At 43.4% G+C, this 12206-nt stretch overlaps 1 protein-coding gene across 7 annotated transcripts in view; it reads right to left on the bottom strand.

Annotated features, from left to right (window-relative positions):
• RBM20 (RNA binding motif protein 20) overlaps positions 1-12206 on the bottom strand; it is a 225321-nt gene that overhangs the window by 84701 nt on the left and 128414 nt on the right. For all 7 annotated transcript variants that reach the window (XM_033943604.1, XM_033943609.1, XM_033943605.1 and 4 more), the window contains exon 2: positions 5624-6809. In XM_033943604.1, the coding sequence (XP_033799495.1) occupies positions 5624-6809 (1186 nt within the window). The remainder of the gene's footprint in view (positions 1-5623; positions 6810-12206) is intronic.

Here is a 12206-nt window from a genome sequence, read left to right as displayed (position 1 = left end):
AAAGTTATTATTATTAACTATGATTAAGAAACAGTCAATGATCCTTGAGCCAAATTGCCACCTCTTGAAGTCAGTTATTGAAAGGCAAGGTCTCAGCTGAAGATGCAGGAGTGAAAATAATTTTTATATTGTCTGCATATAGAGTTTATAGAATGTATATAGAATGAGCACAACATTTGGATTTACTATCCCGCTCAATTGGTAAAACTATGTGATTTATTCAACATCACAAAGGAAATATAGAGAAAAGGAACTTGAATTTCCAGATGTCTTACATCTTTCTTCTAACTTCGATGCTTTCCTCTTCATCCATCTCTGCAACTTTCTGTGCTGCAAATCCTTCTGTTATGTTTTATTCTCTCCGGGAAGGTGTTTTTATCCTTTCGCCTCCTCACCTGGGAGTCCATAATCTTTCTTATGTCTGTCCTCAGTGCTGACAACTGTACCCATGACTCAGACTTACCTTTATACAGGTTTCAACAAGAGGGCCGAGTCTTGAGGTAAAAGGGACTGTGAATGGTTAATTTAGATGTCTATAAAGTCAGTTTTGAAAATGCCCACTTGGATGTTTTGGCTAGTAAGACGTCCAGGTGCCGGTTTATGCCGTCTGGCGTTTCGCCATGGAAGATTAAAAAGATCAGTGTACATAGTTTAAACATGCACCTTGCTTCAAAGGGGAGCCAGTGTAATTCAAGGTGCAGGGGTGTCACTTCGTCATATTGGACTGCTGAGAAAATAAGTCTGACTGCTTGCAGCCGTACTAGGACTGGCTATAGTTACTGCTGTAATAGAGTCAGATATGTACTGTTTCATGCAGATATTTGGGGGATGGGAGAGGCTCAGTGACCACTGGGGAAATGTGTGGGAGCCATACTTTCATGCCTCCAGTAGTCGTCCTGTCAGTTTGGGTAACTTTTTGGCCCTTATTCATTTTTAACAACAGGTCTAGCCTAAAACGTACAAATTATGACCTGGATGTTTGATTATCACTGTAAAATATCCAATTGCTAAGCCCTTCCTAATCCTACCCAAAACATGCCTCCAACATGCCGCTTTAAGATAGACGCACCGGAGACAAAACAACCAGAAAGTTCAAGTTCAGTTTATTTAATATACCACAAATATAAAACCAAAGGTAAATCTAACCAGGGGTGGGCAACTCCGGTCCTCGAGGGCCGGAATCCAGTCGGGTTTTCAGGATTTCCCCATGAATATGCATGAGATCTATTTGCATAAATTGCTTTCAATGCATATTCATGGGGAAATCCTGAAAACCTGACTGGATTCCGGCCCTTGAGGACCGGAGTTGCCCACCCCTGATCTAAGCAGTTTACAGTAAAAATGTTAAATAAACAATGTAAAAATTAAATAGGGTAGGAAACAAACAAAATGTAAAATACAATTGAATAACATGAGGAAAGGAGGGAATCAGCGATTACAATAAAGACAAAAAGGTTGGGGAAAGGAATGAACAATATGGTAGGGGAGGAAACAGAAAATTGGCTCTACCCACACTGATTTGATAAAGCCAGGAATGCAACTTTTGGGAAAAGTTGCCATCAAAGGAAAGTAAATTAAGAGCAGAAGGCCAAGCAGAAGTCGTATGCCTTTAATTGTATCTTGAAGGTCACAAATGATTTTTCTGAACGGAGATAAAAAGGCAAAGAATTCCAGAGAGTAGGAGCCGTGACAGAAAATGAAGAATTCCTATTGAAATCAAGGAAAAGTTGTGGGAATGAAGGAACAACTAATAACTGCTGTGAAGAGCGTAGGGTTCTTTACGGCGAGTATGGAGCCAGGAGACTATTTAAAAAGGAGGGGGAGACCACGCGATAGAATCTGGTGAGAAAGAATATTATATTTGAAAGGGATGCAGAGTAATGCATTTGGGGATTAGAAATCAGGAGTCGCACGTGCTGGGAGGCGAGATATACACAGATGGGGAGAGGGATCTTGGGGTGATAAAATCCGAAGATCTAAAAGCAAAGAAACTGTGTGACAAGGCTGTGGCTGTTGCCAGAAGGATGCTAGGCTGTATAGAGAGAGGCGTAACCAGTAGAAAAAAGAAGGTGTTGATGCCCCTGTATAGGTCGTTGGTGAGACCCCACTTGGAGTATTGTGTTCAATTTTGGAGATTGTATCTGGCAAACGGACATAAGAAGACTTGAAACGGCTCAAAGAAAGGTAATGAAAATGGTAGGAGGTTTGTAACATAAGATGTATGAGGAGAGACTGGAAGCCCTGAATATGTATACCCTAGAGGAAAGGAGGGACAGGGGAGATATAATTCAGACGTTCAAATACTTGAAAGGTATTAACGTAGAACAAAATATTTTCCAGTGAAAGGAAAATGGTATAACCAGAGGGCATAATTTGAGGTTGAAGGGTGGTAGACTCAAGAGTAATGTTAGGAAATTCTTCTTTATAGAGAGGGTGGTTGAGGGTCGTGTCGAGGTAGAAGATGACATCTTCCTACTCAGGGGACCCTCGGCCACAAGAGGGCATCCGCTCAAACTCAGAGGAGGGAAATTTAGGGGTGACATCAGGAAGTATTTCTTCACGGAAAGAGTGGTGGGGCACTGGAATAAGCTTCCGGAGCAGGTGGCCAAGGCCAACAGCGTGCTTGACTTAAGAATAAATGGGACATCTACGTGGGATCCCTACAGAGGCCTAATAAGACACTTGGACTTGATAGGGCGGGTCAGTAGAGTGGGCAGACTTGGTGGGCTATAGCCCTTTTCTGCCGTCATCTTTCTATGTTTCTATGCCTGGAATGCGCTCCTGAGGGAGGTGGTGGACAGGAAAACGGTGACAAAGCATGGGATGAACACAGACGATCTCTAATCAGAAAATAATGGGCATATATTTAAGAACTAAGGCCAGTATTGGGCAGCCTTGCATGGTCTGTGTCCCATATATGGCCATTCAGTTGAGGATGGGCTAGGGAGGACTTCGACGGCTGGATGGTTTAGATAGGCTGGAGTGAGCTTTGACGGAGACTCCAGTAGATGGAACATAAGCATAGTACAAGGCAGAGCTCTGGGTTTCTGGCCCAGAAATATCTAAGAAAAAGGACATTTTAAATTAAATCATTAATTTATAGAGTATGCACGACTGGGCAGATTGGATGGATCTTTCGGTTCTTTATCTGCCATCACTTACTATGTTACTATGTTAAAAGTCAGTTTCGAAAATGCCCCCCTTGGACATTTTGACTAGTAAGATGTCCAACTGCCAGTTTATGCCGTCTTTTGAACATCTAGATTTTTTGAAAATGAGCCCCATAGGCTCTACGAAACGAAGATGGCTTTGAACATTCCACAGTTCCAATGGAAGGCTACAGGACCATGCACTTGATATACCACCTTTCTGTGATACAATCAAAGCAGTTGACATATTCTATGCAGGTACTTTCTCTATCCCTACTGGGCTTACAATCTATTTATTTTATTGTTGTTTCTGGGGCAGTGGAGGATTAAGTGACTTGCCCAAGGTCATAAGCCCACCACACTAACCATTAGGCTACTCCTCCACAGAGTTCTATAGTCGAGTCAGCAAAATAAAACATACTTGAACTGTATTCTTCCAACTGCTGAAAAGAAGAGTCATTCAATAGTAATTTATATGCAGTGCTTAAAGCTTGAGTGAGGCAATAAATACGTAAAGTAGTAGCTAATAATATAGGAATTTACTTTTTCAAAGCCTTATAAATGTCATTACTTTAAATTAAACCAGAATAATTGGTAAAAAAAAAAAAAAACTCCACCCTTTAACTCCCGACAAGAATGACACCTGCAGTTTAAATTTAGCAAGAATTAAATTATACAAATAATGGAGATAATGGGATTTCAGTACGAGCTCAGTCAACCCTTCGAATCATAAATAGCCCCGGGCAGGTGTTCATAGGTGACTAGCACCAGACAAACGGTCTACATAAACCCTCAGTTCCCCTATTTCAAAATAAATTTCTTATGCAAATAAATATAAAGTGCAGGTGTGCATTCAAGGAAGGGTGAAAAAGGAGGTATAAAGTTCTTTAAATCCCTGAAAATCACTCCTCCTTTCTCCTTCCTTCCTCCTCCATATCTCTGATATTTACCCTTCTGTTTCATTTTTCTCTATTTATCTTATCTGCCTTTTTATCACCCTATAACCAGATTTCATACTTCCCTCCCCCCCCCCAGCACTGTCTCCCTCCACTTCTCACACTTACTACATAGTAACATAGTAGATGACGGCAGATAAAGAACCGTATGGTCCATCCAGTCTGCCCAACCTTACCCTCTCTTTAAATTACTGATTTAATTTAAATTTTCCTTGCCTTGCATGGTACACGAGTGGGCAATGCCTCCCAGTGTCTCCCAAATTACACTGGCGTCTACACCTTTCAGCTTTACTGAATGATCAGGTAACATTTTTCCATCTTTCAGTAGAAAGAAAGGAAATAGTCTAATATTAAAGACTTACACTCCCAAAAAAATTACTACTATGCCCATCAATACCACATAACTGAACATTCTACAGAGGAAGTAGATGACACACTCAAACACATTAGGTTAGGATGCCTCAGTAATACAACGGGTTCCTGATACCACCAGGCCAGGAATATTACTACTAAATTAAAAAAAAAAAAACAACTATTGACCTTTTTTTTGGCTATACAGCCACCCCCCCTTTACTACTTTAAAACCAAAGAAAAGATACAGTTAGAGAAGAAGGATAATTTAATATTGCAGACTAGTCTTATAGCCCGTTACATTAACGGGTGCTAGAATATATGTGTGTGTGTCTGTCTTTATTTTTCTCTCTCTCTCCTTAGCTGCTTTCTGTATTTCTATCTGTCCATTCTCCCTTCCTTTTACCTCCCCTGTGTCCTCCACCACTCCATCACTGCTCACCTTATCCAGCAGAAGCCCTTCTCCCTTTGTTTTACCTCCCCCTGTCCATCATCACCTCCTTCCTGCTCCCCCTGTCCAGCAGTAGGCCTGTCTTCATTTTTCTGCCTCCTCCCTGTTCATCAGCACCTGTCCCCTGTCCATCAACCCCTTTTCTGCCCCTCCATTTCCATGTGTTGCAGCATTTCCCTCCCACCCCACTTCCCTGTGCAGTATTTTCCTTCCCCCCATACCTTCCTGCTGAACTGCATGGCCTACTTATGTTAACGGCCTGCAGCCGCCGACAGCCGCCGTGGCCAGCAGCCGCCACGGCCGACATCCGACTCAGGCTGCCGCGGTCGACATCCGCCTGGAGGGGGGAAGAGAGAGAGCGAGCTTCGGGCGGCCAGCAGCCGCCGCGGCCGACATCAACTTGTCTTGCCTTGTGAGGCCAGACCGTAAACCATGCATGCGCACTTCCTATGTGTGCTACAGCTCACGGAAAACGGACGCACGCAAACGGACGCGCATGCGCGGCTTACCATTTTATTACATTAGATGAGGTAAAATCATTCTAAAAAAACATAATATACCATATAATCAACCCAAGTATATGCATAGTTCTATAAATTATTTTTTAGTACTGAGGCTGTTAGAAACAGAGAAAATGATGGCAATTAAACACCTTATGACCCCCCCCCCTCCCATCCTTACTTAAAGAATAGAGAGATATCATATAGCACACTTACCGGTAAGTTGAAGATTGTTTTGCCACATATTGTGCAGACATGGGGAAGATGTGCAGGCTGTATGCCACTAAAGTCGTTTAGTTCAAGGGGTTGAACAGGTGCATTCTGGGCTTGTTCCTTGTTTGGCATCATTCGGGAATTAGCAGTTCCCTGTTTGTTAAGACTGTTGAAAGCTGGCAGACCAGCAGGGGTAAACCTTGTGTCACTTGTTGGTTCTTCAGGATTGTACAGATCATTTCCTGTTTCGTACTGTTGATTCGTCGTTGACCACATGCCGGGGTTGGCCAAGACACCAGGCTTATTTGGGGTGGAGAAGTTGAGAGTGTTTTCCCAATGACCGGATGTACCTATTTTGAGTGACACTGAATTTGGCTCTCTTTTCTGGCTCCCGTGTGGGTGAACGTTCATATTTTGGTCACCTGGGAAAGCTGGCGGTTGGATGCCTGTTGCATGCTTCCCAGTGGTATTAGGCATATAGCAGTTCTTTGGAAATCCATGTTGGCCGTCAGGTTTAAGGTATCCAAAATAGCCTTCAGGTGCAGTTCCTGAGATGGGTCCTAAATGGGACACATTAGGCATGAAACCATGCTGATTGCACTGCTCCTCATTAGCCAGATATACCTGAGTGCTAGGTGCATTTGATTTATTAAACTCGTAAGGCCCACTGGTAGCAGGTGAGGGTCCAGTTGCATTTAGGCCTATTGCAACAGCTTGTTGACCAGATGCTTGGGGCATCATATTTCCAAATGGATGCACAGGAACAGTGCTTGGCGTCTGATTTGGCATGTTCCCAATATGCCCCACACCTGTTCCTACTCTTGGTGCTGCAGAGGGATTTGGGGCAGGAAAGGGCATTCCTCCAGTTGGGAATATAGTACCAGGCACTGCAGGTCCAAGTTGAGGCCCACCAATGTGGCCATGAGGAGTGCTAAGCATGGTGGCATTTCGCAAAGGGTTAAAGAGTGGCTGAGACATGGCCACTTTGGAGAGAACTTGATTCAGAACGGTTGCAGCCGCTGTGTTGCTCGTCACTGCACTTTGGGCCAGTTTTAACCTCTGAAGAGTGAGCTGGGCTTGAAGCTGGGCGAGCTGAACGCTGGCAGGAGATGGGAGGAGAGGATTCGGGGTTCCTCCAGCTAACTGAGTGCCGACGGAGAATGGATTATTGTCCAGAAGATTGGCAGCACTGCAAATTAAAAATAAATAAATAAAAATTACCATTTGTCTGTTTCTCATTTAAATATATTGTCTGACAAATGTCTGGAGAAGTAAGATTTCAGCCCACCAAACTTGGAAAATAGAAAAGACCATTATAAATTATATTGAGCCAATGACGATCTGACACATAAAGCTCACTGCTATGAAAGTTTATTTGAGCAGTAGAGGCTCTGAAGAATGATATGGAAGCTGGTATGAATGGCTTGTGAACTTAGAGTAAAAATATTATCGGTATTACTGTTGATTCTCTATGTGAGCATGTTAAGAAAAATAAGTCATCGAAGATTGAACAATATGTCAATTTTAGGCATGGATCATGTGCCTAAATTTGCACGCATAAATTCAAATGAAAACCAATTAACGCTAATAATTCCTTGTTAAGAAACTTGATATGCACTTGCCCAAATTTGCACTTGCAATTCAAAGCACCGTTATTAGAATTTGAGGGGTTATGCAGGTTATAAGGAAGTGAGACGTAAATGCAGCAGCAAGCAAAACTCACTGCAAATGAAATGTCTCAGCTAAGGAACAAAGCAATATACATTTTGAGGTTTTTTTATACAGTGGTGCCTCACACAACGAACTTAATTCGTTCCAGGAGCAAGTTTGTTATGCGAAAAGTTCGTTATGTGAAACGCGTTTTCCCATAACAATACATGTTAAAAAAAATAATTCGTTCTGCAGCATAAAATATGCTAAGATGACATAAAAAAAAGATAAATTTGTCAAAATGGTGAAAATGGTGGTCTTGCTGAGGCCAAACTCTTTGACGAGGTCACCCTGTTTTACCCCACATTCACTCCTTCTAATTATTTCCCGTTTCATTTCAACAGAAATCACCTTCCTGCTTTTTTTAGAAGCCATGATCTATAAAAAATATTGAGTTTATCTTAAAAGGACGACTGTATACAGTGAGAGAGGGCAGTTAAGCGCAGTGACTAACGACTGCCTGCAGTGCCTGCGCGGAAGGATGCAATACATTGGCAGCTCGGGCGACTTCGTTGTGTGAAACGAAGTTCGTTGTGTGAAACGAAGTTCGTTGTGTGAAGTTCGTTGTGTGAAACGAAGTTCGTTGTGTGAATCAAGACATGAAGTTCGTTGTGTGCAGCGTTCGTTGTGTGAGGCGTTCGTTATGCGAGGCACCACTGTATACCCATGTGCAAGATGGTCCATTGTGGAATTGAACATAAGAACATAAGCAGTGCCTCCGCTGGGTCAGACCTGAGGTCCATCGCGCTCAGCAGTCTGCTCACGCGGCAGCCCAACAGTTCCAGGACCTAGTCAGTAATCCTCTATCTATACCCCTTTATCCCCTTTTCCAGCAGGAAATTGTCCAATCCTTTCTTAAACCCCAGTACCGTACTCTGCCCTATTACGTCCTCTGGAAGCGCATTCCAGGTGTCCTAGCATTGGTTTTGAATCTGTCACCTTTCAACTTTTCCGAATGCCCTCTTGTTCTTTTATTTTTTGAAAGTTTGAAGAATCTGTCCCTCTCTACTCTCTCTATGCCCTTCATGATCTTGTAAGTCTCTATCATATCCCATTAAACTGCTGTCCTACATAGTAGTGCTAGCTTAGGGTTTCATATGTCATAGCGGGGGGGAGGGGGAAGAGAATAAATTTTAGATTTAGCTCATTCAGGGCAGGGGTGGACCAACAGTGATTTGGGCCCACAAGGCAGTAAGGGTCTTATGATAAGGGTTTTTGGAAACGTGGTCAGAAAGGAAGCAAAAGATTTCGGTAATATTAAAAAGAAATAACCTACAGGTTTTAACAGTGTCTGATATAATGTATGTAGAGAAACAGAGAGAGGAAACGGTGATGACCCTGGGGTTACAGGTTAAAGGGTTTGATGCAAGCCTAAAAAGAGTCTTCATAAGAGCAGTGATTTTTCAGGCACTATCAGACATCTGCACTGTAAAATTTTACTGTCACTCATCTTTATCAATCCACTTTCCTTTTAATGAGCTGTGATGATATGTGCTGACAACCTAAGGCCTAGCTGACTCTGCACCTTAGGCTAAAGGTCATTTACTCTTTTAGGGAAGCTGAAGCAGAGGAATGAGGGTGGGGTCCATAACCCTGGGCTACACCGATTTTCTCTTCCTTTGCTTGCTCTGACTTTTCTGTCTTAGCCTCTTTTTTTCTCATTCTCTATTGGTTCTTTTCTTTTTTGATTTTTCTGTCTCTGTTCTCCTCCATTTACTTCTATTTCAGTTCTTTCTCTGCCTTGGGTTCTTTCTCTTCCTTCTTTAACTCTTTCTCTTCCTTCTTTTCTTTCCTTTTCTCTTCCTTCTTTAACTCTTTCTTCTTTCCTTTCTCTTCCTTCTTTAACTCTTTCTCTTCCTTCTTTAATTCTTCATTTAACTTATCATTTAACTTCCTTCTTTAACTCTTCATTTTCCTTCTTTTCTGACCTTGTACCCCATAAGAAGCTTGAGGAAAGTAAACTTCCCCAGCCCCATCTGTGACCTTCCCTTTTTTCCTGTTCACTCTTTCATTACCATCTCCGCTGGACCCACAGATTTCCTGGGTCTGCAGCAACAGTGGTAAAATCAGGAAAGATGCTCAGGAACATTTTCTTGTGTGCACCATTGCAAGCTCTACCAGTCCCACTTTGACATAAACTTCCTGTGTTACTGGGTTGGATCCAAGAGTGCCCACATGGGAATAGTTTTATATGTCTTTCTTGGTTTTTTTCTGTTGCTGTCATAGACCCAGGAAAGCAGCAAGAGGGAGAGGGGAAGGATAGGTACAAGAAAAGAAACAAAGATGGGACAATGCTGGATGAGGGGGAGATATAGAGGGATGGGATGATGCTGGGGGAGGGGAAGAGATTGGATAATGCTGGGAGGGAAAGAAAAACAAAGAGAGAAAGATGGACACATGCTAGATGGAGGAGATGGCAGAGAAAAGAGATGGGCCATAATACATGGAGAGAGACAGATGGGACCATTGTGGTTTTGGGAGAAAAGAGACAGAGAAAGTAGAAGATGAGGCTATGTTGGATGGTGGAGGGGAGGGAAACAAAGAGAGAGGTATAGCAATGCTGGCTGGCAAGGAGAGACAGAGAGAAGATGCTGAATTGAGAGAGAGAGCAGAAATAGAAAGGAGATGCTGGACAGTGGAGGGAGGAGATGCTAGATGATGGGAAGGGGATAAAGAGGAGATAATGGATTGCAGGAGGGAGACAGATGGAAGATAATGGGTGGCGGGGAGAAAGAGAATACGATAAAGAGAGAAGATACTATATGACAATGGAGAGAAAGGAGATGCTACATGGCAGGGGGGAGACAGAGAGGAAATGCTGAATGGCAGGGGAGAGAGGGAAATATTAATGAAAGACTAGGGGGAATAAGAGAAAGTGGAAAAAAACTGAAAGCTGCAGGTAGACAGTCAAATAAAGGAGATTGGATAGTACAAATGCTTAAAAGAAAAGATAAATGTCAGAGAGATATAGTGGAGGAAGTAAAGGAGACAGAAGAAGAGAAAAAAATACAAATGGACAGGAGACCCTGGAAAGAGAGTTCAGATAGAAAAGCAGTAACCAGAGACTGGGACCTACATGATTAGAAAAATCATATAGCCAGACAACAAAGGTAGACAAAAAATTTTATTTTAAATTTAGGATGAAATAGTGTGGTGGCCATGTAAGTTCACTTGAAAGGCTAAGAAATAAAAATAAAGCAAAAATTGTGAAAAAAAAGGTGATACCTCTTTATTGGACTAAATGCATATCTTGACTAGCTTTCAGTGGCCTTAACCTCCTTCATCAGATCAGGATATTATCCTAACCTTGCATAGGGGGCAGCTAGATGAAAGGAATGAAGTCTGGAATTGGCAGTGGAGGAGAAGGGTACAGCTAGAGCAGCTTATCTGAGGAACGGAGTTCTCTGGGAGAGAGAAGCTTAGTTTTCCTAACAGGTGTATTGACTTATTACTCACTGCAATGCTTATGATGGATTAAGTATTCAGCCAGTAGGAGTCAGTGGTTTTATTTTTTACCACCCCTGGCATTATCCCCAGCTATTCAATTCCGGACCAAGTCCAGGCACCAGCAAGGAATAATTGAGCATACATGGCCGAATAACATTTATGCGGTTAAGTGAAATATTCAGCACTTAACAACATAAGGTGAACCGCATAAAGATAGAATTGCATTTTATGCGGTCCTATGCGGTTACCTTATGCACTTAAGCGCTGAATTTTGGCATTTAACTGCATAAGTGCTGACTACTTCCCCAGACTGCCCATGAATTAGCTGACTATAGCTTAAGTGCTAACTGAGGATATTCAGTGGCAACAATCACCTCCGGGGGCCCCACTTTTTTTTTTTTTTTTTAATAACTTCTATTACGCATATCCTACAATTCTATGCGGATTACAGATTATTCAGGTACTCAAGCATTTTTCCCTATCTGTCCCGATGGGTTCCTACTCTATCTAATGTACCTGGGGCAATGGGGATTGACTTGCCCAAGGTCGCAAGGAGCAGTGCGGGATTCAAACCCACAACCTGAGGGAGCTGAGGCTGTAGCTCTAACCACTGCACCACACACTCCCACTTTGATGTAACTTCCTGTTTCCACAGGTGCACAGCAGAGCAAAGATGCTGGAGCTGGTGCAGGTAGTGTTAGGGGACATGCTGCTGGTACTCAGGAGGAAACAACTGCATTTAAAGGGAGGCTGGAAAGGGAGGCTGACCTGAGAAATCGGGGGGTGGGGAGGGAGGGGTTCCAGCCCCAGCCCCAGCCCCAGGGATAGAGGTTTGGGCCACTGCAGGCGGGTTCATAGACAACGGCGCGAAAGACAAAGGCGCGCCCGGACAATTGAGCACAGCGCGGAGGCGCGCGCCGCTGAAAATTACTGTTTTTAGGGGCTCCGACGGGGGTTTTTGTTGGGGAACCCCCCCCACTTTACTTAATAGACATCGCACCGGTGTTAAGGGGGGGTTTGGGGGGTTGTAACCCTCCACATTTTACTGTAAACTTAACTTTTTCCCTAAAAACAGGGAAAAAGTGAAGTTTTCAGTAAAATGTGGGGGGTTACAATCTCCCAAACCCCCCCACAACGCCCCCACAACGCGGCACGATGTCTATTAAGTAAAGTGGGGGGGTTCCCCCCCATGACCCCCCGTCGGAGCCGTAAAAACAGTAATTTTGAGCGGCGCGCACCTCCACGCTGCGCTCAATTGTCTGGGCGCGCCTTTGTCGCGGTGCGCTTTTGACCTGACACCCTGCAGGCGAGCAGGTGAGGCAGACTTTTGGTGCCTTTGAGGCTTGGTCCCAAAGCCAGTGCCTCACCTTTTCCATACCTTCAGCTGGTCCTGCCGTCTGACAATTACATGCTATGGCATTTTTGCACA

This window comes from Geotrypetes seraphini, chromosome 4 (assembly GCF_902459505.1).
Source record: "Geotrypetes seraphini chromosome 4, aGeoSer1.1, whole genome shotgun sequence".
NCBI lineage: Eukaryota > Metazoa > Chordata > Amphibia > Gymnophiona > Dermophiidae > Geotrypetes > Geotrypetes seraphini.
The sequence above is the reverse complement of the archived record's forward strand: the minus strand, read 5'-3'. Positions and strand labels throughout refer to the sequence as shown.